The sequence below is a fragment of the Mus caroli genome, unplaced genomic scaffold, assembly GCF_978045245.1.
Source record: "Mus caroli unplaced genomic scaffold, Mus_caroli_1 scaffold_6, whole genome shotgun sequence".
Taxonomy (NCBI): Eukaryota; Metazoa; Chordata; class Mammalia; order Rodentia; family Muridae; genus Mus; species Mus caroli.
The window spans coordinates 69402707-69429809 of NW_028227261.1; the positions used below are offsets into that span (position 1 = coordinate 69402707).

Genomic DNA, 27103 nt, shown 5'->3' on the forward strand with positions numbered 1-27103 from the left:
TAATGAGTCTTAGCTTGTAGCTCATGCAGAGCTGGCTTCAGAGCCTCTGGCCTTAAGTATTCAAACTTGCCTTCCTGTTCTTGTCTTGACTCCGATCTACATCTAATGCAAAAGCAGGCAAGTAAACAGACCAGTCAGTGTTTTTCAACCTAAGATGAGAATACACATCCGCACAGTGAGCCTCAGGGGAGGATTACTGGGAGGGAGGGAGGGAGGGAGGGAGGGAGGGAGGGAGGGAGGGAGGGAAAGGGAGTGTAGTTTGAAAGGTATAGTCACTATATTACTTTCATAATATTGATGACAGAATTAAAGCTGGACAAAAATCTTAGCCCGAGGCATGTGCTGAAGAAATAACACTGAGAACCTTTTTCCAGAATGTTGATAAACAGGGCCACTCCCTGACCTTCATCAGCTGTTAACTAGCTGTGAAGCCCTAGGAGAAGCTCACAGCTCGATTCAGCCTTATGTCTTGAGGATGGACTAGGTCATTTTCAAGGAAGTGTTTTCCAAAACCACTTTCTGAAACCCTGCTAGAGATGGTTCCTGTGTTTTGGAAGAAAGGGGAAAGTACAGGGTGGTGATTATCTCCCAAGGGAATCTAGATTCCATGTAAAGGACTGTCTTTGGTGTAGAGCTGGGTCCTACTCTCCATCTAGTTACTAGCATTTTAACTGACATGTGATGGTAGTGAGAGTGGTTGTAGATCCTTGTTCTGGTTCTGGTGTGCAGTTCTGGGGATGGAATCCAGGACCTTAGGGATGCTAGGTAGGCATCCCACCACTGTGCTATCCTCCCTCCATCTTACTCTCCTTTTTCCTTTCTCCTCCCCTCCTCCTTTCCTCATCTTCCTGGAAATCAGTATTCCAGTGCCATCAAACTACAGCTGCACAGCAATGACCTCACTTACTTGGTCCTCTTTGGTTGGTGAGGCATCCTCATTTAGATTAAAACAGTCTCAGGGGACTACATACCTTGACCAAAACCATAAAGCTGGTTAAAGAAGGGGCAGATTCTACCTCATGTCCTTTATTTTTAAGTCCTACCTGCTATCCAATCTATAAGTAGTTTATGAATTTGATTTTGCCACAGAGTCGTAGTTTTAAAGACATAGAACTCAAATATTTGAATGTCTGGTGGATAGGACTCAAGAGCTGTGTCTCATAAATGCTTTCCAGGTGATTTTGGTAGGTAGCCAAATTGGGGGACTATTACCAAATGATCATTGTCTCGATGCACCTGGTTGTGGCAGAAGGGATTGGCTCCTGGGAGCCAGGTAAAGCCAGGTAACCCTGAGGAAGTCATATAATCCTGCCAAGAGCAAGCCCTGGCTTGGAGAGGGGTTCTGAGAAAGGGGTGTCTGGGAGGAGTGAAACAAATGAGTCAAAGTCAGATTGTGAATCCAAGTTGATGACCTATGTTCTGCTTGAGACAGCTTTCCAGATTGCTTGTTCCCTCTTCTGCGCTCCATCTCTGTCTCTGTCTGCCTCTGCCTCTGCCTCTGCCTCTGCCTCTGCCTCTGCCTCTGCCTCCTCTGCCTCTGCCTCTGCCTCTGCCTCTGCCTCTGCCTCTGCCTCTGCCTCTGCCTCTGCCTCTGCCTCTGCCTCTGCCTCTGCCTCTGCCTCTGCCTCTGCCTCTGCCTCTGCCTCTGCCTCTGCCTCTCTGCCTCTCTGCCTCTCTGCCTCTCTGCCTCTCTGCCTCTCTGCCTCTCTGCCTCTCTGCCTCTCTGCCTCTCTGCCTCTCTGCCTCTCTGCCTCTCTGCCTCTCTGCCTCTCTGCCTCTCTGCCTCTCTGCCTCTCTGCCTCTCTGCCTCTCTGCCTCTCTGCCTCTCTGCCTCTCTGCCTCTCTGCCTCTCTGCCTCTCTGCCTCTCTGCCTCTCTGCCTCTCTGCCTCTCTGCCTCTCTGCCTCTGCCTCTGCCTCTGCCTCTGCCTCTGCCTCTGCCTCTGCCTCTGCCTCTGCCTCTCTGCCTCTGCCTCTGCCTCTGCCTCTGCCTCTGCCTCTGCCTCTGCCTCTGCCTCTGCCTCTGCCTCTGCCTCTGCCTCTGCCTGTCTGTCTCTCTCTCTCCTGCTCAAGACAGTTCTCTAAGCAGTTCTCTTTTTATTCTAAAAGTTTTTCTGGATAGCTTCCTTTGCAGATCATAAGCCAAGTCTTTTATTTTACATATCAAACAAGTCATTTACTCCAGGTTTCTTTTTGCTTTTTCTATAAATCAATATCCTGCAACCCAGACTCCTTAATTCTTAAAAGACAGCAAGCACACACTTTATTTTAGTATTGCAAGAGAATTCAGAGACCTGCCTGTCTCTGTTAAGCACAGATGATAAGATAACTGGGTAGGATCCAGTCCTGAAATTACCATTTCTACCCCACCCGGGCCTAACCTTGTTCAGTCCCAGGCTGACCCTGAACTCACACATCTGTCTTCTTAAGCATAAACAAAACAACTTAGTTGTTTTGTCTCCTTCGATCACCACTCCCTAAATCTCTTTATCTCCTTCCTTAGTATCTTTCTGACAAGTTGTCTCACAGCACAGCTGCTTTTGTTCCTTTAGATTTGTGAAGCCCCTCCTATAATTCATGTTGCATCTTTAGTTTTTGAGAAATTATATATTTTTGAACCTATGTTTTTGGAGTTCTTTTCCATAGCCTTAAGGACTGTTTGGAAGGCATTTACCATTTTTGCTGAGACATTAGCCACACCTTCACCTCCTGGACTTGCGCTGACTCTGATCATGGAGTCACTAATGTTAACAGGGAGGACATTCCTTGAAGGAAGAACATAAACTATGTACATTATCATACAAACAAGCCTTATGTCCACAGCAGCCATCAACACTAGATGTGTGTGTGTGTGTATACACATATACACATGCACACACATACAAATATATATTCTTATCACTGCTGCTACAGTCAGAAGGATGAATGAATATATGGCCTACCTGTGTGTTGCTCTGCTATCACAAAGAAGGAGGAGGAGGAGGAAGAAGAGGAGGCAGAGGAAGAAGAGGAGGGAGAGGAGGAGGAGGAGGAGGAGAACCTTTGCTAGGGTTCTCTTATTAGTACAACCCTGGGACTCCATGCTTCTGTTATAGAGATGAAGAACCAAATAGTTTTGAGGAAGTGGGTCATAGATGGGGATCAGACACACAGACTGGAAATAAATTGGTGCTTGTGAATGAGAAGCTACTGTAGCACATATCATTTCCTATCAAGGTAATTCTGGATTCAGAAATTTAGACTCTATAGTTTGTGACTCACATGACTGGTCTCATACACACTTAAAGCTGATTTTGAGAATTTCTAAAACAAAAAGCTGGACAAAAGGCCAAATATCTTCAACAAATGGGGCAGAAAAGAGAAAGGGAAAATGAGGCTAAAAATGTATTTTTTTTCAGGGAACTAGGAGACTATGTTTATATAACTGCCCATTTAACTGACTGATTCCCAAGTGTGTTTTAAGATGAGACATTTTTCTAAGATGAAACTACAAATCACTGATGTTAACCCAGCTAAGTGGTTATTTTGTAGCTATATAGAATTTGTGGATTTTAGCTCTGCAGAGAGGAAATTTCCAGCTTTTCTTTTTTTAATTACTCTCTTTTGTCCTCCCACTAGTGCACACAAAGCAATCTCTATTTCTCCATTACCTTGGTGGCCTCTGGTCATCTCTATTCCTCCACCAATCAGCTCTGCCTCTCCTGTCCTTCAGTTCCCTTTAGAAAGTTCAGGTTGACTTGACTGAAGCACACTTGAGCTTACACCCTTTATGAATGAATCCACATTAGGTTTCAGTTTTTAACCTGTGATTAATTTGATTTATAGCTTTCCCTTCCCTCCTGGAGAAAGTGTCTTTATTCCAGGTTTAGTTACTTTTCTGTTCCTGATGTCTTTACCCAGGGAAGGACTGATGTGTCAGTGCCCTTGGCTGGTACAGGACCCTCCATTAGAACTGATCTCCGTGGCTCCAGGGCTGTCTACTTCAGACTTCTTATAACTGAGGCTGCAATGATCTTTCTAAATAACCCAGAGTCTGTCTTTTCATGACTAAGCTTCTCGACCATTTACTGTTTATTGTGGTCCTATCTGCTATGTACACTTCCATGATTATTTATAAAGCTATCACATTTTGCTCACTTTCAATCTGTGATCTAATCTCTCTCTGGCCAAACCATGCTACCTTTTAGTGTTCCAATGAAGTCTGAGATCTCCTACCTCACCATGGCATTGCCCCTTACCACAGAAATAAAGCAGTAATACTCAATTGTAATTTTGATGTATGGATCACATTTATTTTTAAATCCGTGGGTTGCGAACCCTTTGGGCAGCATTAAACAAACCTTTCATAGGAGTTGCCTAAGGACTCATAACAGTAGCAAAATTACAGTTATGAAGTAGCAACAAAAGTAATTTTATGTCTGGGGCAGAGGGGTCACCAACCATGAGGAACTGCATTAAAGGGTTGCAGCACCAGAAAGGTTGAGAGTCACTGCTTTGAACAGTTGACATTAACTCCCAAATCAAACAAATCACAATTGTGTGAATCTAAGTTAAAGAGGCTTGCTTATACTTGTAATTCACAGCACAGCACTATCTCTCCATATTTATCTTTTTTTTTTTTTTTTTTGCAGCTGCTGAGATAGGATTTTCTTTGAGTGACCAAGGTATACGAGGCCAGCTGGCAAGAAGAACCCAGCGAGAAAGCATGCCAGATCGAGCTGTCATGCAACAGAAACAATGGAAACCTAATTTTCTGACCTGTCTTGTTGACTTCAGTTCATTTGCAGATGTAGGATTGTAGAAACAACACTGACATGGATATTAGAAGGCCTGGGATTCAGTCCCGTTTCTGATGTGATGTAATTGTCATATGACCATGCGCATGTGCTAGCCCTTGGACTTTTATTTATAAGACAGTCAAGCAGTGGATATGGAGAAGGGACCATAACTCCCATTCCTTGCGGTAAATCTGTTCTATGTTTATTCTCTTTATGATTCGTTACTATTGCTGACATTTTTTTTTACATTTTTCATAATTCCACTTCAATAAATCAAGAGCCCTCAATGGCAGTATTCTTAATTTTTTCAGTTTTATTTTTGTGTGCATCTGTATGAGTTATGCCATGTGCATATGTGGCTATCTATGTAGGCCAGAAGAAGGTATTGGAACCACTGGATGTAAAGTGACAGGTGATTGTGAATCTCCTAACATGGTGCTCTGAAAGGAAGTTGTGTCCCCAGGAAAAGAAGGATGCACCCTAAACCACTGAGCCAGCCATCTTTCCAGCCTCAGTTAGGCTATTTACAAATAATCACAAAATAATTTTGCAAATAGTTGTAAAATACCACAAATAATGTTCTACCAACATAGCTTTTAAGGTATGTGGCTAAACTCTAAGACCTTTGCAATCTTGTGAAGAATAAAATCTCACATTCACATTTACACTTGGAATTCATCTCATATACAAGAAATGTCTGACAGATGTATTGCCTCTCCTTTTTCCTCTCTGAAAAACCCTGCATGCCCCTTCTCTATCACCTTGCTAACCCACATGAAGACTGACTGCAGCTCCTTTCCTCCCTCACATATAAAACCTTATCTCACAGCTCATGTCTCAGAACAATTTAAATGGCATGTCCATTGTAAATCAATGCGTAGATGTAAGTTTTAAATAAATGTAAACTTAAAACAAATCATACATTTCATATTATTTTTATGATATTTGAAGTTGTTATGTCACAGATTCAGACTCAATCAATGTCCTCCCATTTGAGGCAAACGTTCTTAAAATGTTTATACTGTGACACGTATAAGAATAGAGTGAATAATAGTATTTGGAGAACCTGCTCGCTCTACAATGTAAATTGCTCATCACATGCTAAAAAGTGAGCTTGAAAATGAAGACAAGTTCATGGCAAATGGGCTAACATAGCACTTCATCGCCTTACTGAGTCTTCAAGGACACTCTGACGAATTGATACCAGAAATCAATCCCTATTCTGTATTCTTGGACTTTAAAGGTTACCAAGCTGAAAGTCAGCCTAGTTGTTACATGTCAGGCCTTCCCTTTTGCTGCAAGTTGTATGAATTTTCAACATAGTTGCAGGCAGCAAGGATCTGCATTCTCTTACCTGAGTCTGAAATTCTATGTACAGGAAAATGAATGTCTGAAAACACACACACACACACACACATCTCTGCTTCCCTCCTGCCCTTCCTCCATCCATCCCTTTCTAAATATCAGAAACATTTGAGTAACAGGTAATTTCAAACTTCATCATCAAAGCACAATAGTCAAGAATTTTTATTCTCTACCATTCAAGTATCATTCAAGGAAGGAAAAAAAAAAAAAAAACAAAGTAACAAACAAAACCAACCTGCAGTTTGAATTTCCATAACACCAGTATGGAATACAGTGCCCGTACAGTTCACTGAAATTATAGTCTTCAAATCAATTACTCTTTATAAACTCTAGAAGACAACCGAGTAACTCTCAGAAACTTACTTCCTTTCAGGCAAAGTGAATTACTTTCAGAATCTTATTTCTGTGCAGTCATGACACCTCTGGATAAGTTACCTGGGAATAGTTCAGCACTTACTTGGCATAGGCCGCTGATGCACATATCCAGTGATTCTGTATAGCATCGTGTACCATCTAAGACCTTTGGTGCTAGTTCAACAACCAGGCTGGTTCCTTTTGCTTGGCACTTGAGTGAGCATGGATTGTCAGGGTCATTAGATACAGGAAGCCATTCATAAAACTGTCCATGGTACTTGACATCGTTATGAGCAGAACACTGTTGAGCTCGGAAATCACCTGCTTCTGGTGGGCAGTCCTAGAGAAGAGGGGGAAAGGGCATAAGTAGACATTATGAGAATATCCCCAATTAGAAAGCTGGGACAGTTGTGTGGTCTGTGGAAGTTGTAGAAAACCAAGTGAATATCCTAACTGTTACAGATGACCTTCACTGTGTCTCTTTAGAGGTTACATGATTATTTGGGCCCTTAAAATATAAAGATCTGAGAAATAACTTTGATAGATTTTCTCAATGAAGCCAAATGAAAATGTAAATTGAAATAAATCTTTGGGTTGACATGAGTGCAAAGTAGACACCTAGAAATACTTTCTAAATGATGTCTGCTCATCCAGTCTCTTCAACATTATGACATTTTGATGCCTTCTAATTTTGGATAGCTGAAAATGTTCTTGTCTCCCTCTATTCTGAAAATGAGAGATATGACAATGTTTTGTTTGGTTGTTGTCATACTGGAGATTAAAGTGATGGCTTCATGTAGTTTTGTTGTTGAACTATATCTTTAGATACTTACAGTTTTTTTTTTAAAAATAATATTTTATGAGTATGGGTCATTTTCGTACATGCATAATTGTGCATCCCATTCATGCCCAATGCCTGCAGAAGCCAGAAGAGGGCATTATATATCTTAGAATTGGTCTTCCAGATGGTTGTGAGTTGACTAGTGGGTGCCAGAAATTGAACCCAGGTCCTCTGGAAGAGTAGCCAGAGCTCTTAGCCACCCAGCTCAAACCTAACCTAGACTTTTAAAGTTTATTTATTTGTTTATTGATTAATTGGTTGTCAGGACAGGCCTTGCTTTTCACTTTGTCACCCAAGCTGATCTGGAACTAGTAACCTCTCTGCCTCAGCCACCTGAGGATTAAGATTATGGACATGAGCCATCACACCTACCTAGATCTATGACAGGCCTTTATTTCAGTAGCTAGTAGAAAAGAACTATGATGCATTTATTTGAAAAAAAAAATATGTGAAAACATTTGTGAGCTGTTTCCTAGAACTTAGGAATCATAGCTTCTAAAATTAATATGGAGAACAAAGACAAGAGACCATCCTTTTTATGTGAATTGCTTTAGGGTCAGCAGTGAGGCAGGGAGAAGAGGACATGGCTATTCTCCACAGATGGATTCTCCTTCCACCTGGCTCCCTATGCTCCATCCAGGGACCACTCAGCTCACAAGGTCTTATGAGAAGGTCATGAACATAGGTCAGCCATTGACCTACCCAAGGAATATATCCAGCAACAATTACTTTGACTATTTAATAAACAATTAAAAGAAAGAACCAGAGAATTAGGATGTTCTATTAATTTAAATTTTAAATAATGTTTACAGAGACTGATGAAAAAGAAAATCCTCTAAATGTATATTTCATAAGGGAAACTTAAAATGTAAAATTGTAATTAACAATGGTTATTGTCTAATGAATGATAAAACTTGGAGAGATAGAAAATACAATCAAACTTTAAAAATGGGAGAAATGGGGAAAACTGGGGTGGGGGGCTTAAAGTGGGGAGGAGGGAAGGGAGATGAATACAGGAGAGAAAGAAGGAACAAATAACACTGTTTGAAAAAGCCTTAATGAATCATATTACTTTATTTTTTTATTAGGTATTTATTTCATTAGCATTTCCAATGCTATCCCAAAAGTCCCCCACAGGCTCCCTGACCCATCCCCCCACCCACCCACTCCCACTTCTTGGCCCTGGCGTTCCCCTGTACTGAGGCATATAAAGCTTGCAAACCATATTACTTTATATATACCAGAAATTACATGTAACATGTGTGTGTTTGTATGAATGTGTACATGTACACATATATGAATCTATATATTCATATATATGAATGTATATATTCATATATATTTATGTATGTATTTGAAATGATATTATAACACTTGAGATGACAATTATACTCACAAGAGCCATGATTATCTTATAAAAACCCCAGTACCAGGCATGAGAAACCTCCTTTTGAGTTGTTGGTTAGAGTAGGCCAAGAAACTTGTAAAACAGTATAGGCTTTTGCTATTACTATTGCTATTGCCCTGGGTTTCCTCCCAAAGGTAGAGGGTAAGTCCCTATTGCTGAAGATATCACATGGCTCTGACACAGAATTCAGAAGATTCAAGTTGAATCTAACCTTGAATGTCTCCTTCCTAAAGTTTAGTTTTAATAGTACTAAGAAGGTGTTATGCAAGCTGATAAAGGAGGGAAGCAATCAATAGCACCTCTCAGCTGTGATTTCTATCAATGATCAGCAGGACACGATCTTTCTAAAGGTACAATAGTGGCACTCATATCTTGGTGGTACCCAACAGCTGTCTAATCTGATTAGATTTAAGTCCTGCTCAATAGGAGCGAAATCATGTATGTTAACAGAAACCCCGTCAACTGCTAAGGGATCACTGGCTTGTAGATCTCAGAAGAGAACTTACTTCCTTTACTTTATGAGATCAGCATAATTCCTAGCTGCATTCTCAGCCTATTACTCAAATACACACAAATACACACAGGTAAGTGTAGTTCTTTCACCTCTCAAACAAGAAACCTCTCTTTGTAGCAGATGGAGACCATCATAGAAAAATAAATCCAAATTCAGAGATCAACTGATAGTGGGGTACCCATCACTCCAGTAGATACAGTTACAACACAACTCTGGTATCTAAGGCTCAGGGAACATCACCATCAGATAAGAGCTAGAGAACCAGAAAGTTGGCTGCAAGATTGGATCTCTTAGATATTACAGGGAAGCTATATCTAAGATATCTCAACAATATGGCTTCCTAAATAAGATCCAAATAAGGACAACACCAAATGGATATGCTAAGGTGGAAGGGGAAATCTCAAAGAGCCCCACTCATAGACAAAGAATGGCTAAGGACTGCTGCAAGAGGGAGGATTAGTCTTTCCCACTATGGAATACCAAGTGGTCAGCCCAGAAATCATATCCACACAATTTACACTAAGGTGACTCAGCAGACATATTTATATATTTACACTTATAGAATGATGATGATGATGATGAGGAGGAGGAGGATGAAGGAAGAGGAGTAGAAGCAGAAGAAGCAGAAGCAGCAGGAGTAGGAGCAGAAGCAGAAAAGCAGCAGCAGCAGCAGCAGCAGCAGCAGCAGCAGCAGCAGCAGCAGCAGCAGCAGCAGCAGCAGCAGCAGCAGAAGAAGAAGAAGAAGAAGAAGAAGAAGAAGAAGAAGAAGAAGAAGAAGAAGAAGAAGAAGAAGAAGAAGAAGCCATGAATTAGAGGGGGAGTGTTGGGCAACATGGGAGGAACTGGAGAGACAGGACATTGGAGAGATTGGAGGGAAGAAAGGGAAGGAAGGAAATGATATATTTTAATTAAAACTCTAAATACTAAACCACAAAGGGAAATTATACTTTTAAAAGTTACTTTAGGCTGGCTTTTTGATAGTGTCTTATTTTGATTTTCTTTTGCTATACTAAGAGAGTTAGACTCAAATAACTTGAAGAGTAATGGATTATTTTAGCTTGCAATTCTAGGTCATAATTGAGGGAAGTCGGGACTAGAGCTGAAACAGGACCCATAGAGGAATGCTGCTCAGTGGCTTGCTCTGGAGCTTGGGCTTAGATGGATTTCTTGTACAACACAGATTCCCATCCCTAGAGATGGTGTCACCCACAGTGAGCTGAGCATCTCTATGCTAATCATCACTCAAGGCAAATTCTTATAGTCTTGGCCACAGACCAATCTGATTTGGCCAGTTTTTTAATTGAGGCTTCCTCTTGTCAGGGGTTTCTAGATTGTGTCAGATTGGCAATAAAAACTAACTAGCACAGACAGGTAAATTTTATTCATTGTCTTCAGAATGAGATTCTCTATAAAAATTCTGGACTATCCACCTTTGGAAAGGCTTCTCTTATACTCTTTTATCTTAATGGTATGTTGTTAGTAATTCTCTCTCACTATGTTATCAATCTCAGAGATATTTTATTCAGTTCTTTCCCTGATAATCTTATTATTTTCATAGAAGCATTAGAGAACACTCTTGTTTTTTTTCTTTTTTAATTATAAAATGCTTACTGACTCTTCTATTACATTACTGGTTCTACTAAGCAACACATAAGGTTTTGGTATTTGGGGGGAGTGTAAATTTTTACTGGGCAAGGTAGGATATATATAATTAAACATTTATTTGGTATAAACATGAAATGGTTCAAACTATAGTGTAAAATCTTAAAATATATTTTCTTATTAGTTTTATGTTTGTTTTTTTTTTGAGAACAAAATACAGTAGAAAGAGAAAGTATAATTCATATAAAATACAACGTATGCATAAGTGCCCAAGTTCACACCATTTGCAGTCATGGGCCACCATAATTGGTTGGCTTCATAAGTGCTAGGATACATTTAACCTTTAAAACAATCATAAATAAAAAAATTCAGGGTATATGTGCATACTCTATACTACACTTACTTTTTATTGTAAGAAATCCAAATTGCACACTCTGCAAACCTACAAGAATTACACACCACCATTCTAACACCAGCTTGTTTCAGATCCTATGCTCCAAGAGAAAAGAACAGATCAGCTGATTTAACATAGGCTCTTTGCAGACCCGTGGTCTAAAGGTAACATTACCTTTTGCCTACTTTAGAAATTCTGCCAATGTTTCCTTAGACCTCACTTGCTAGCTTTTCCCTAAAAGAACCTTTATATTAATTTCCATCCAAGCTCCTCAAGTTTGCTTCTCTAAGTCTCCCTGTTATGCATCTTAGAGTCTCGCTCAAGCTGCTACTTTCCTATGTCAACAGGTGGAATAAACCAGCTCTACATGGTCCACAAGTTCCTTTGAGGCCATTAATAAGAACTAAACTGATGTTCTAATTAATAACATTTGAATCAAGTATTTTCTAGACACCTGTTACCTCGGCATCCACTTGCTTACGCTGCAGAGCAGAAATACTGAAGCAGCCTCACTGACTTGGAACATTGAGGGAATTGCTTCAGATGGTCCCAAACACCTCTCCTAACTGCCTTTGCTTCTATCCTATGAACACAAGTTAATGAGCTTAGAAGGGAATTGTAATGTCAGAGTTAATCATCTTTGCCAGGTGAGAAAATGTACAAATAATTAAGAAATGTTCTCCTATGATCCAGAGGTAATTTTCTGCATTTTTTTCCAACTCCAAAAAATACTATCAATTACATTTGTACAATGTTTTAAGTGGTATATCATCTCAGTAAAGACACGAAACTCCTGCAGATTCTTCAGTTCTTTCTGTTTAGCAAACTATGTTCATGTATTTCCTAAAATGTTTAAGACTGAAAGTGGTATAAAGGAATATTAGTGTAAATCAAGTTAAATCAAAGTTTAAGTGTTTTCTGTGATAAAACTAGTGTACATATTCAGACGTACTATAGAGAATCAAGATACAAACAAATAATCACCTGCATGTTATCCTGCATGTTATGGTTCCAAGAATACCCCAGATACACATTTTATGATTCTTTCTACAGCTGTAACTGCACCCCTGGGAGTAATAATGCATATGGATACTTCAACACACTTTTATCACAAATCAAAGTTTGTAGAGTTGCAAGGATATATTTTGTGAAATCATGGATGCCCTTGACCTGGAGTTCAGAGCTAGAAACTGGACATGAGTCCTTTGAATATTTGGGTTTATCTGACCCTGGCATTGTAAAACAGGTTCAAAAAGCTCCTTAGACACCCAGTAGCTCTTACAAAATAACTTGCTGATGATTTCAGTGTAAGTGATTCAGAAACATGAATCAAATTTCTGATGAAGTACACATATTATAATAATTAAGGGAAGAAGGACTTGGCAAAAGACTCTTTCTTTGAACCAAAGCAAACAACCAAACAACCAAACCAAATAAATAAATAAATAAATAAATAAATAACACAGACTAAAATAAATCAAAGCAAAAACTTCTCAAGTGTCATTTAGGACATTTATTGACCTCCCCTAGAGGAAGCTCAGAGAAAGTCCCTATAGACTCTTATCCTACAAGTATTCTAATAAACACCATTATCATCATGGTTGTCATCATAATCATCAACAATAGCAACATAGTAGTAATAATAATAACTGTTAAACTGTAGAGAGCTATCATCCACAGATATTTAGTTTTGAATTATAATTGAGTGCTTTAACAAGTATGTTTCCCAAGCTGCTTCAAGTCAGATTCAGAAACATATGTCCTAATTGTTCTATACCATTTGTGACCTTTCCTTGGATGTCACCTTTGAGACACCAGTTTTTGGGGGGATACTCTTTAGCACAAGCCACAGTTCTCAGACCAAAGGTAATTTTCCTTTCGATATAAGGAATGCAGAAAATACAGAACCTGTATAGCTCTCAGAAAACATTAAAGGTAGAACTAATAGTCTTTCAATGAGATATTTAAAATAAAAGCAAAACCAAGACAAATACCTTCTGGTTGGTGCCAGCACTGGTCACCTTGGGTGCGGAATTGGCGAACACACCCAAGGTCCCCTAGAGAACTCTCCATGCAATCTTAGGACCACCAGTGAGTGGAACACAACTTCTGTTCCAATCCAATCCCATGGAACCTGAGACAGCATTAGGGGAGCAGAAAACCCGGCCTGACCAGGGTCACAAGTCCCTTCTGGTCAGTGCCAGCACCGGGTCACCTGGGTGCAGAGTCGGCAGACACCCCCAAGGTCCCTAGAGGACAGTTTCTGAGGTAGACCCCGTTTTGGGCCCTAGACATCTGGGCACCTACCCCGCCAGAGGAGAGGTGTCCGCCCAGCCCTCGAGGGCTTTGCTGGAGCACCTGGGGGAGCCATCTTGGTTCCCGGATCCCTCCGAGACTAGTCTGCACTGGTGAGAGTGTGGACTACAGAAGCTAACAGCTTCTGGGACAGGCCTTCATCTTCTGCCAGGAGGCAGGTCCGAATGCCAGATATCTGTGCACCTTCCCTGTAAGAGGAGAGCTTGCCTACAGAGAGTACTCTGACCACTGAAACTCAGAGGAGAGAGCTAGTCTCCCAGGTCTGCTGATTGAGGCTAACAGAATCATGAGAGGAAAAATCTCGGACCAGAGACAACTATAACAACTAACTTCAGAAATTACAGATGGCGAAAGGCAAATGTAAGAATCTTGCTAACAGAAACCAAGACCACTCACCATCATCAGAACCCAGCACTCCCACTTCGCCCAGTCCAGGGCACTCCAACACACCCGAAAAGCTAGACCCATTTAAAAGCATATCTCATGATGAAGGTAGAGGACATCAAGAAGGACTTTAATAACTCACTTAAAGAAATACAGGAGAACACTGCTAAAGAGTTACAAGTCCTTAAAGAAAAACAGGAAAACACATCCAAACAGGTGATGGAAATGAACAAAACCATACTAGACCTAAAAAGGGAAGTAGACACAATAAAGAAAACCCAAAATGAGGCAACGCTGGAGATAGAAACCCTAGGAAAGAAATCTGGAACCATAGATGCGAGCATCAGCAACAGAATACAAGAGATGAAAGAGAGAATTTCAGGTGCAGAAGATTCCATAGAGAACATCGGCACAACAATCAAAGAAAATACAAAACGCAAAAGGATCCTAACTCAAAACATCCAGGAAATACAGGACACAATGAGAAGACCAAACCTACAGATAATAGGAGTTGATGAGAATGAAGATTTTCAACTTAAAGGGCCAGCAAACATCTTCAACAAAATTATAGAAGAAAACTTCCCAATCCTAAAGAAAGAGATGCCCATGAACATACAAGAAGCCTACAGAACTCCAAATAGACTGGACCAGAAAAGAAATTCCTCCCGACACATTATAATCAGAACAACAAATGCACTAAATAAAGATAGAATATTAAAAGCAGTAAGGGAGAAAGGTCAAGTAACATATAAAGGCAGGCCTATCAGAATTACACCAGACTTTTCACCGGAGACTATGAAAGCCAGAAGAGCCTGGACAGATGTTATACAGACACTAAGAGAACACAAATGCCAGCCCAGGCTACTATACCCGGCCAAACTCTCAATTACCATAGATGGAGAAACCAAAGTATTCCACGACAAAACCAAATTCACACATTACCTTTCCACGAATCCAGCCCTTCAAAGGAAAATAACAGAAAAAAAAAAAAAAACTAATACAAGGACGGAAATCACGCCCTATAAAAAGCAAGAAAGTAATCCCTCAACAAACCAAAAAGAAGACAGCCACAAGAACAGAATGCCAACTCTAACAACAAAAATAAAAGGAAGCAACAATTACTTTTCCTTAATATCAATGGACTCAATTCCCCAATAAAAAGATATAGACTAACAGACTGGCTACACAAACAGGACACAATATTCTGCTGCTTACAGGAAACCCATCTCAGGGAAAAAGACAGACACTACCTCAGAGTGAAAGGCTGGAAAACAATTTTCCAAGCAAATGGTCTGAAGAAACAAGCTAGAGTAGCCATTCTAATATCGAATAAAATCGACTTCCAACCCAAAGTTATCAAAAAAGACAAGGAGGGACACTTCATACTCATCAAAGGTAAAATCCTCCAAGAGGAACTTTCAATTCTGAATATCTATGCTCCAAATGCAAGGGCAGCCACATTCATTAAAGTCACTTTAGTAAAGCTCAAAGCACACATTGCACCTCACACAATAATAGTGGGAGACTTCAACACACCACTTTCACCAATGGACAGATCGTGGAATCAGAAACTAAACAGGGACACAGTGAAACTAACAGAAGTTATGAAACAAATGGACTTAACAGATATCTACAGAACATTTTATCCTAAAACAAAAGGATATACCTTTTTCTCAGCACCTCACAAGACCTTCTCCAAAATTGACCATATAATTGGTCACAAAACAGGCCTCAACAGATACAAAAATATTGAAATTGTCCCATGCATCCTATCAGACCACCATGGACTCAGGCTGATCTTCAATAACAACATAAATAATTGAAAGCCAACATTCACGTGGAAACTGAATAACACTCTTCTCAATGATACCTTGGTCAAGGATGGAATAAAGAAAGAAATTAAAGACTTTTTAGAGTTTAATGAAAATGAAGCCACAACATACCCAAACCTATGGGACACAATGAAAGCATTTCTAAGAGGGAAACTCATAGCTCTGAGTGCCTCCAAAAAGAAACTGGAGAGAGCACACACTATCAGCTTGACAACACATCTAAAAGCTCTAGAAAAAAAAGAAGAAAATTCACTCAAGAGGAGTAGACGACAGGAAATAATCAAACTCAGGGGTGAAATCAACCAAGTGGAAACAAGAACTAGTCAAAGAATTAACCAAACTCAGAGTTGGTTCTTCGAGGAAATCAACAAGATAGATAAACCCTTAGCTAGACTCACTAGAGGGCACAGGGACAACATCCTAATTAACAAAATCAGAAATGAAAAGGGAGACATAACAACAGATCCTGAAGAAATCCAAAACACCATCAGATCCTTCTACAAAAGGCTATACTCAACAAAACTGGAAAACCTGGACGAAATGGACAAATTTCTAGACAGATACCAGGTACCAAAGTTAAATCAGGATCAAGTTAACGATCTAAACAGTCCCATATCCCCTAAAGAAATAGAAGCAGTCATTAATAGCCAAAAAAAGCCCAGGACCAGATGGGTTTAGTGCAGAGTTCTACCAGACCTTCAAAGAAGGTCTAATTCCAGTTCTGCACAAGCTATTCCACAAAATAGAAGTAGAGGGAACTCTACCCAACTCATTCTATGAAGCCACAATTACTCTGATACCTAAACCACAGAAAGATACAACAAAGATAGAGAACTTCAGACCAATTTCCCTTATGAATATAGATGCAAAAATACTCAATAAAATTCTTGCTAACTGAATCCAAGAACATATTAAAGCAATCATTCATCCTGACCAAGTAGGTTTTATTCCAGGGATGCAGGCATGGTTTAATATACGGAAATCCATCAATGTAATCCATTATATAAACAAACTGAAAGACAAAAACCACATGATCATCTCGATAGATGCTGAGAAAGCATTCTACAAGATCCAACACCCATTCATGATAAAAGTCTTGGAAAGATCAGGAATTCAAGGCCCATACCTAAACATGATAAAAGCAATCTACAGCAAACCAGTAGCCAACATCAAGGTAAATGGAGAGAAGCTTGAAGCAATCCCACTAAAATCAGGGACTAGACAAGGCTGCCCACTTTCTCCCTACCTATTCAACACAGTACTTGAAGTCCTAGCCAGAGCAATTCGACAACAAAAGGAGATCAAGGGGATACAAATTGGAAAAGATGAAGTCAAAATATCACTTTTTGCAGATGATATGATAGTATATATAAGTGACCCTAAGAATTCCACCAGAGAACTCCTAAACTTGATAAACAGCTTCGGTGAAGTAGCTGGATATAAAATTAACTCAAACAAGTCAGTGGCCTTTCTCTACACAAAGAATAAACAGGCTGAGAGAGAAATTAGGGAAACAACACCCTTCTCAATAGTCACAAATAATATAAAATATCTTGGCGTGACTCTAACTAAGGAAGTGAAAGATCTGTATGATAAAAACTTCAAGTCTCTGAAGAAAGAAATTAAAGAAGATCTCAGAAGATGGAAAGATCTCCCATGCTCATGGATTGGCAGGATCAACATTGTAAAAATGGCTATCTTGCCAAAAGCAATCTACAGGTTCAATGCAATCCCCATCAAAATTCCAACTCAATTCTTCAACGAATTAGAAAGAGCAATCTCTAAATTCATCTGAAGTAACAAAAAACCTAGGATAGCAAAAACTCTTCTCAAGGATAAAAGTACCTCTGGTGGAATCACCATGCCTGACCTAAAGCTCTACTACAGAGCAATTGTGATAAAAACTGCATGGTACTGGTATAGTGACAGAGAAGTAGACCAATGGAATAGAATTGAAGACCCAGAAATGAACCCACACACCTATAGTCACTTGATCTTCGACAAGGGAGCTAAAACCATCCAGTGGAAGAAAGACAACATTTTCAACAAATGGTGCTGGCACAACTGGTTGTTATCATGTAGAAGTATGCGAATTGATCCATTCCTATCTCCTTGTACTAAGGTCAAATCTAAGTGGATCAAGGAACTTCACATAAAACCAGAGACACTGAAACTTATAGAGGAAAATGCGGGGATAAGCCTCGAAGATATGGGCACAGGGGAAAAATTCCTGAATAGAACAGCAATGGCTTGTGCTGTAAGATCGAGGATTGACAAATGGGACCTCATGAAACTGCAAAACTTCTGCAATGCAAAAGACACAGTCAATAAGACAAAAAGGCCACCAAGAGATTGGGAAAGGATCTTTACCTATCTTAAATCAGATAGGGGGCTAATATCCAATATATATAAAGAACTCAAGAAGGTGGACTCTAGAAAATCAAATAACCCCATTAAAAAATGGGGCTCAGAGCTAAACAAAGAATTCTCATCTGAGGAATACCGAATGGCTGAGAAACACCTGAAAAAATGTTCAACATCCTTAATCATCAGAGAAATGCAAATCAAAACAACCCTGAGATTCCACCTCACACCAGTCAGAATGGCTAAGATCAAAAATTCAGGTGACAGCAGATGCTGGCGAGGATGTGGAGAAAGAGGAACACTCCTCCATTGTTGGTGGGATTGCAAGCTTGTACAACCACTCTGGAAATCAGTCCGGCGGTTCCTCAGAAAATTGTACATAGTACTACTGGAGGATCCAGCAATACCTCTCCTGGGCATATATCCACAAGATGTCCCAACTGGTAAGAAGGACACATGCTCCACTATGTTCATAGCAGCCTTATTTATAATAGCTAGAAGCTGGAAAGAACCCAGATGCCCCTCAACAGAGGAATGGATACAAAAAATGTGGTACATTTACACAATGGAGTACTACTCAGCTATTAAAAAGAATGAATTTATAAAATTCCTAGGCAAATGGATGGACCTGGAGGGCATCATCCTGAGTGAGGTAACCCAATCACAAAAGAACTCACATGATATGTACTCACTGATAAGTGGATATTAGCCCAGAAACTTAGAATACCCAAGATACAAGATACAATCTGCACAACACATGAAACTCAAGAAGAACGAAGAACAAAGTGTGGTCACTTTGCCCCTTCTTAGAATTGGGAACAAAACACCCATGGAAGGAATTGCAGAGACAAAGTTTGGAGCTGAGACGAAAGGATGGACCATCTAGAGACTGCCATACCGGGGGATCCATCCCATAATCAGCCTCCAAACGCTGACACCATTGCATACACAAGCAAGATTTTGCTGAAAGGACCCAGATATAGCTGTCTCTTGTAAGAGTATGCTGGTGCCTAGCAAACACAGAAGTGGATGCTCACAGTCAGCTATTGGATGGATCACAGGGCCCCCAATGGACGAGCTGGAGGAAGTACCCAGAGAGCTGGGGGGATCTGCAACCCTATAGGTGGAACAACAATATGAACTAACCAGTACCCCCCAGAGCTTGTGTCTCTAGCTGCATATGTAGCAGAAGATGGCCTAGTTGGCCATCATTGGAAAGAGAGGCCCATTGGTCTTGCAAAGTTTATATGCCTCAGTACAAGGCAACACCAGTGCCAAGAAGTGGGGGTGGGTGGGTAGGGGAGTGGGTGAGGGAGGGTATGGGGTACTTTTGGGATAGCATTGGAAATGTAAATGAAGAAAATACCTAATAAAAAAAGAAAGACAGAAGTAAGGAAAGAAAGAAAGAAAGAAAGAAAGAAAGAAAGGAAGGAAGGAAGGAAGGAAGAAAGAAAGAAAGAAAGAAAGAAAGAAAGAAAGAAAGAAAGAAAGAAAGAAAGAAAGGAAGAGAAAATAAAAGAAAATCAAAGGACACACAATTAAGAATTAGGGAGGGGGTGTATATGGGAGGAGGTACAGGGATAAATGGGACATAAATAAATCAAATACTTTGTATAGGAAAAAAAGCAAAAACAAGCGATGATTTACATATTTCTGCATGGAAGACAAAAACCACAGAAAAGTGTCTGTACCAAATGCATCCGACTCTTTACCAAAAGACAAACAAACCAAAAACCAAAAACACTCCCCCAAAACCAACCAACCAACAAACAAACAAACAAATTAAAAAAAAAAAAAACTTAATCTGACCAAAAAAAAAAAGCAGTGTGGGAAGGACGAAGCAGATAACAAATCCTGATCTTTAGATTCTGCTCTGGCTCCAGAAGTACCATCATGTAGAATTGAAACAAGGGAAAGAACCAGAGAAAGAAGAACATTTCATTGCAGCCTGAAATTTTTTTTAATTAGGTATTTTCTTCATTTACATTTCCAATGCTATCCCAAAAGTCCCCCATTACCCCCCCCCCCCCCGCCACTTCCCTACCCACCCACTCCCACTTCTTGGCCCTGGCGTTCTCCTGTACTGAGGCATATAAAGTTTGCATGTCCAATGGGCCTGCCTCTCTTTCCAATGATGGCCGACTAGGCCATCTTCTGCTACATATTCAGCTAGAGACAGGAGCTTGGAGTGGGGGGCGGGTTACTGGGTAGTTCATATTGTTGTTCCACCTATAGGGTTGCAGACCCCTTTAGCTCCTTGGGTACTTTCTCTAGCTCCTCCATTGGGGGTCCTATGATCCATCCAATAGCTGACTGTGAGCGTCCACTTCTGTGTTTGCCAGGCACCAGCATAGTCTCACAATCTTAACCTACCTGTATACTGGACTGCATCAGGTTACTGGACTAGGAGCTTCCTGCATCTATGAAAATATTTATAAATTTTGTAATAGATGATCCTGCAAATTACTGTAGTTAGCCATTTGTTACAATACCTTTTTCTCTCCAGTGTTTAAGCACTTAATCCTAACCATGTCAAAGCTGTGTTCTTTAAGAATACAAAAATACAATCTGACCTTTTATTTGCTCCCAATAATAATTCATACAGTCTGTGGGGTTCTGCCATATATGAAGCCAATTCAAAACATTCTCTAGTTAATCAACGAGTCTGTGGGAAAGATACGATGGATCCCAGATGTCCTCTGATATTGATTCATGGATCAGGTTACATCGTAGGACAGAAGAGGGTCAAGCCTTTCAGAGCTAACTCACTGATTGTATCTCAGCAGCTAAGGTGACACGTATGAATGGCCTTAAAATGGATTTTTAAAAAATACAGAGATGGGATCAGAAGAAATATTACTTTTTAATTTTCAATTTATTTATTTAACCACCAATTTTTTGACAGGGTATCATGTAGTCCTAGCTGGCCTCAAATTTATTATTTGTAACTGAGGATGACCTTAAACATTAGATCTTCCTGCTGCCACCTCCCATGTGCTGGGAATACAGGTATGCATCACCATGCTTGGCTTTTATTTTCACTTTTTTTTTTTTAAAGAATGCATTTGCTTCCTGATGGCCATTCATCTGTTTTAACTCTGCTCTTAAGTACTTAGTGGTTAGCTTATTCATTTAACTTATTATATTGAATGTAATAGTATAAATATCCTGTCACTGTTTTTTAAAGAACTTTTATTTTATGTGTATAGATGTTTTTCTCACATATATGTCCAACACATTTATGCCTGGTGCCTGTGGAGTCCAGAAGAGAACATCAGATCCCCTGGAATTACAGTTATGCACAGTTGAGAGCCACCATGTGAGTTCTGGGAATCATACCCTGGTCCTCTGGAAGAACAGACAGTGCTCTCAAAGCTGAGCCATCTCTCCAGTCCCTAGCACTATGCTTTTATTTTAAGCTTGATGGGATCATGAAAAACTTGGAAATTACCTTCCTATGCTCATGTACCATACTCACTGATAAATGCCTCTCATCTCTTTGCATCTCCTTCGGTTAATACTGTTCTTCTGAACCCCACGTGGTCCTGATCGCTTATCCTCCACTAAAGCTACCGTGAAGGAAAACTGAATTAGAACTGTTGAGTGAGGTGTATACTCTATCCTCCAATACAGGATCACCTCTTAAAGAGAGGGATAGAGACATCAGCTCCTTGACAACTGTAGAACATCAGTTCTATCTTTTCCCCTTCAAATATTGGAAATCCTCACACTACTGACGCTAAAGCAGGAGACTATGGCCACCAAAGATTCCTCTACAAATGACCTGTGATGTGCTTTGAAGTGCTCACCCCCTCAGTGTGCTACATAGAAGTTGTTCTCTTCTGTCATGCACTTTGGCCTTTTAGTTACTTGGCTTTCTGTTTTCTGTACTGAAAGTTAGGATGAAATAGCTAACTGGTCAGTATCCATCAGCGTGACCCAGACCACTGTGATTCTTAGTTCCTAGCCGCATAACCCATAGTTCAGTTCCCATCTCCAAATTGGGCCACTTCTCTTTGATTCCACATGCGTACAACTGCATATTATCACGTGTGTATCTAAGACGTCACAAACTCACTGGGTTCTGATGTAAACCTGTAACATCTCTAAAGCCACACTAAATCTGACCATCTGCCACCACAGCCTTCTCCATCCTTTCCAGGTCCCAAATAACTTAAAACTATCGCTCTCAAGCTTAAGCATGTATTAAGGTCACCGGGGGCGCTTATTAAACAAAATGGCGAAAGCACCTCCCCCCAGAGTTTTTGACTCAGTAGATCTCCTGTGAGGCGTGGGAATTTGTACGTTAGAAACTTCTTAGTGACGTTGATGCTACTGCTGTGGTAATCCTCATGAGAAAACCAAAGTACTCAAAGGTGCCCCGAATCTGTCTATAACTGAGGCTGAGCCATCATGTCTCATGTGAATCTTATAATGGATTCCCCTTTTTCTCTGCTCTTCTGGACACTTTGGTCAGCAAAATAGAATGATCTTATTTAAGCATTAAGCAGATAGATCACACTACCTCCCTGCTCCAGCTAGGAGCTGGTCCTCTACTCAGATCAAAAGCCAACTCTCTGTCTCAGGAGGAAAGCTGTTCTCTGTCTCTTAGGCCTGAGAATTCCTGCAGCCCTTGCTCTCTTGCATCTGACCCCACTGGATTCCTGAACCTAAGATCTCTCTTACTTCAGGACATGTATGGTGCGTCCACCGTTTACAATTCCTCTTGTCTATATTGTAAGGACTTCACCTTAAGAAGTTTTAGCTCTACTCTCTACAAGGACAGGGATACAGGACTATTTGCTGACGGATGAAAACATATTGAAAAATGGAAGAAATGCTATCCTTTTTAATCACAGAGACTCCTATCCTATTTCTTAAAATTTTTCAGAAATTTAAATCTCTGTGTCCTTATTGACAGAATGTTTATTATTCCCCTTTTAAAAAACTAAAGCCATGAGAATGCTTACACACTTTAGACCTTCGGAAAGTTGAATAGGGAGTCCTGCCTACTTTCTGAACAGGCAGATTGATATTTCTTCCACCATGTAAACAAATTTAATAGGCCAATATTGAGAAACATAAAATGTGCTGAAATCATTTATTATTTAAAAAATACCCAGCCATTTATAAATTTTATTAAACACTTAAGTGTTACATGCATGCATCATAAAGTGCTAATGTTGAGGTAACAAGCTTTCTCACCCCAATTTTGGCCACCTGCTTATACTAACATCAATATCATCATCAAGAGGATTTATTTGTGCAAGTCTGTTCCCAGCAATGTAACGTGAAATTAAACAGACGCAGTCTCTGCCCTGTCTAGACAGTCTGTATGGATACAATTCTATTATATTTCAAGAGCACAATACTTAAATTTCTAACATATCACTATGGGTGCAAAGAACAGAAGACAGGATTGTGTTTGGAAGGTGGTGTCATAGGAGGCAAAGACCATTTGTGACTCTTTTTCCCTCCGTCATCAACAGCCAATAGGCTGTCTGCTTTCTAAGTCAGTGTGAAAGGTTTGGGACACCATGTTTTTATATATCAGATAATGGTTCGAAGGCACTTGTTTTTGTTCTTTTTCTCCTGGTACAAAAGGTTTATGGATGTCTTTTTCACTTCTCCCTCCACTTTCAACACTTTTAGGAAATGGCAGACTCAAGGGCAGGGAGTGCTCTTGAGAAATGAATCATTATCCATTTTATTGCCTATCTGTTGACTCAGGTCCATGCTCAGCTAAATAGCCTTGCAATCTTGTGATGTGAAAAGTAATGCAGTACTCTAAACTAGCCCAGCTTTGGGTGTACCCTACTGTGCCCAGTCTCTCTGATGCCAGCCATGGTCTATCGAGTAGCTCGAATGCTTGCTTGCTCATATGTGTGCACACACTGGACATGCAGAATGTGGGCACAGAGCCTGGGCAGTCGCACCCACTTGCTCTGTTACCCTGTGTTATCTGGAAACAAATGGTTGGCCTGACTAGATTTTTAATGTCTCCAGGCCTCTATGAGCTGACCTAAGTAAAAATATTGAAAACACTTAGTTTTAAAAGTTCACTTTCCCTCTCTTTTGGATAGTTTTTATTTCAATGCCTTTGTTTTTTCTTCTTTGAACAATGCAGACGTTTGGAATCCAATTCCCTAGAGGTATTTGTAGGACTGGTTATAGTTTGTCATGTTAGACTCTTAAATTCTCTCAATTTTGAAAATATTCGTTCCTTGAGGCTTTTTTTATTATTTTTAGTTCCTTTCTTTGAATCGGCGCCAATTTAGCAGTATCTTTTCTTAAATCAGCATTTCTGACTTTTTATTATTTTTTACTACAGTCTGAAATAAATGTTCCCCACTCCATCCCAAAAAATTAGCATATTTGGCGAGGTAATTTGTAAGACATTTTGTAATAGGGCACACTATTTCATTTTATAAGCACACAGCTATACAATGTGATGTTCTCAGGCTGCATTAAACAAAATAGCCGTGGTGGAGAGGCAGGTTGTGGACATCAGCACAAAGAGACAGGTTTGCTAAGGAATACGTAAGTGACTGATGTTCTTCATGTTTATTTTCAAAGTGAGAAGGGATGAGCCGGGTGGCTGACAAAAGGGCAAACATAAGGACTAGAGCTGCTTGAGAACAACTTTTCTCAAGCCAGCCACTTAAAATAAAAGAGGAAAAGGCTTGGTTAGTCTTAATCCAAAGATAGAGGCTGGGAGCAGATAACTAAGGTTTAATTTATCTTCTTTTCTCTGTTGTTACTTTTCAAATACAAAATTGTGGACTTAAGGAGGAACAAATAAATGAAATCATTTGAAATAAAGACAAAACTTAAATAAAACAAGAATAAATGCCATTTAACCAAGTTGGAGAAGATCCTCCCCACCCCACCCTGCTGCCTCCCATCGCCTTCCCTCCTTCCCAACCATCAACAAGCTACCTGACTGTGCTTGCAGGATTTACTTCTTTTTGGCTCTCCCTGAATCTTGACAGTGCAGCCTGTTTTCCTGGCATGGTCTCTAATCTCCGTTTTTGATTTTGTTTTTGTTTTTTGTTTTTTTTTTGTTTTGTTTGTTTGTTTTTTTTTTTTTTTGTATGAAATGTGATGTATCATCATGAAATGACTTGAAACGCCACTGGGCACTCCTTTGGTGACATTTGTGTGCATCTGATTTTGTGTTAACCTGGGTAAGTTCTTACAAACTTACATAATACTGTGAATCACCGTTACAACTGGATCACTTTACTGAAGAAGAATGCTAGGACAGGAGGCTCTCCTTTGTTGTGAGAAGGCTGAAAGACCATAAAGAAAGATATTGATTCTTTAACCCAAGAATGGGAAAGAGACTTAGCCAGGGTCTTTGTTAAGACTGACCACTAACATGAGTCCTGTGTATAAGGGTTGGGAACATTTGATTGGGTTGTGTTTTCCAAAGGGGGGAAACAGAGGACTCTCAGATTGTTACAGGATCCCAGTAGAGATTAGCTGAATTTTTCTTACAGACATTGGGATAAGGCTAACTTGGGTTACTGTCAACCAAGTCAAAGAGCTGTAAGGCACTTTCCTCCCCTAATCTCTAACTCTTGAGTAGGTCAGGATTCCTACTGCAATCACAAGCATGTAAGGTTAATGGCACATAAAATAATTTTGTTGCAGAAGTTTCTAGAAGCACCATTGTAGACATAGGTCAATACTTTCCAAGTGAAAATTCAGAACCTGTAACTTGCTGCCTCCAAGATGACTTTATTTTGTTGTTTAAATACACATTTAATTAAAGTGACATATATGGATGTCTTAACATATGAACACAATCAAACAGTACTAAGTGCCAAGTAGACTGGGTTATAAGTTTAATGGATGACAACACTCAATGTTGTTCCTGTGTGCTCATGCTTCTCAGTTTGTTGATCTTGGAGCATGGAAATGTTTTAAGGAACTAAGTAGAATCAGAAAACTGTATTTTCTAACACTGAAACTCTGGCATTTCTCGGTTGTCCTTTGAAGCTCAAGGCATAGGTCATAAGGGCTAGCTCATCTTGGAGCCTTCTGCTCCACGGTTCATTTTCTCTACTCTCCCTACGAAAGAACCATTTCCTTTTTTAGGCTGTGTTTGGGAAAAGGTAAAGAGGAAAGCAAGCTGATTAATCATATCTGGAGTGAGGTTTGCCATAGTCAGGCTTTCTGCTTAATCATGCTCATCAACTATTAATAGTTTGCATATGTTCAAACCCCACAGAGACGCTTAGTAAGCACTAAAAGTGCCAGGGTATAGTAACCAGTCCTTGTCTTTATGAGGTTTACAGATTAAAGTGGTGTCTTAGTTTGGGTTTTAATGCTGTGAACAGACATCATGATGAAGGCAACTCTTATAAAGGACAACATTTAATTGGGGCTGGCTTATGGGTTCAGAGGTTTAATCCATTATCATCAAGGTGGGAGCATGGCAGCATCCAACCAGATGTGGGGCTCGAGGAGCTGAGAGTTCTACATCTTCATCTGAACACTGCTAGAAGACTGGGTACCAGGCAGCTAGGATGAGGGTCTTCAAGTCCGTGCCCACAGTGACACATCTACTCCAACAAGGCCACACCTACTCCAACAGGGCCACACATCCTAATAGTGCCAGTCCCTTGGCCAAACATATACAGATCATCACAAGTAGAAAGACAAAAGATGAGACCAATAATGTCACAGCTTTCATTTTAGCCATAGAATTACAGGCAAGTTAGGAGACAACCTCAAAATTGACAGGTCATTTTAGAGTACAAACAACTACTCCTTTCACTCAGCTCCTCATCAGGCTGCATCTGGACCTGGTAGCAAAGAAAAACAAATGTTGAGACTCTCTTCTTCTGTAAGCCATCCATGTTATTTCCAGAGCCTGAGACTTGAGCTGCCTCTCTGTTTTCTCCTTTCTTACATGGTATCCAAGGCAGCAAACAGCTCAAGAAGT

At 40.1% G+C, this 27103-nt stretch overlaps 1 protein-coding gene across 2 annotated transcripts in view; it reads right to left on the reverse strand.

Annotated features, from left to right (window-relative positions):
• The window catches only part of Adamtsl1 (ADAMTS like 1), a 367312-nt gene that overhangs the window by 257736 nt on the left and 82473 nt on the right, over positions 1–27103 (reverse strand). For both annotated transcript variants that reach the window (XM_021160015.3, XM_029476026.2), the window contains exon 4: positions 6599–6835. In XM_021160015.3, coding sequence (XP_021015674.2) covers positions 6599–6835 — 237 coding nt within the window. The remainder of the gene's footprint in view (positions 1–6598; positions 6836–27103) is intronic.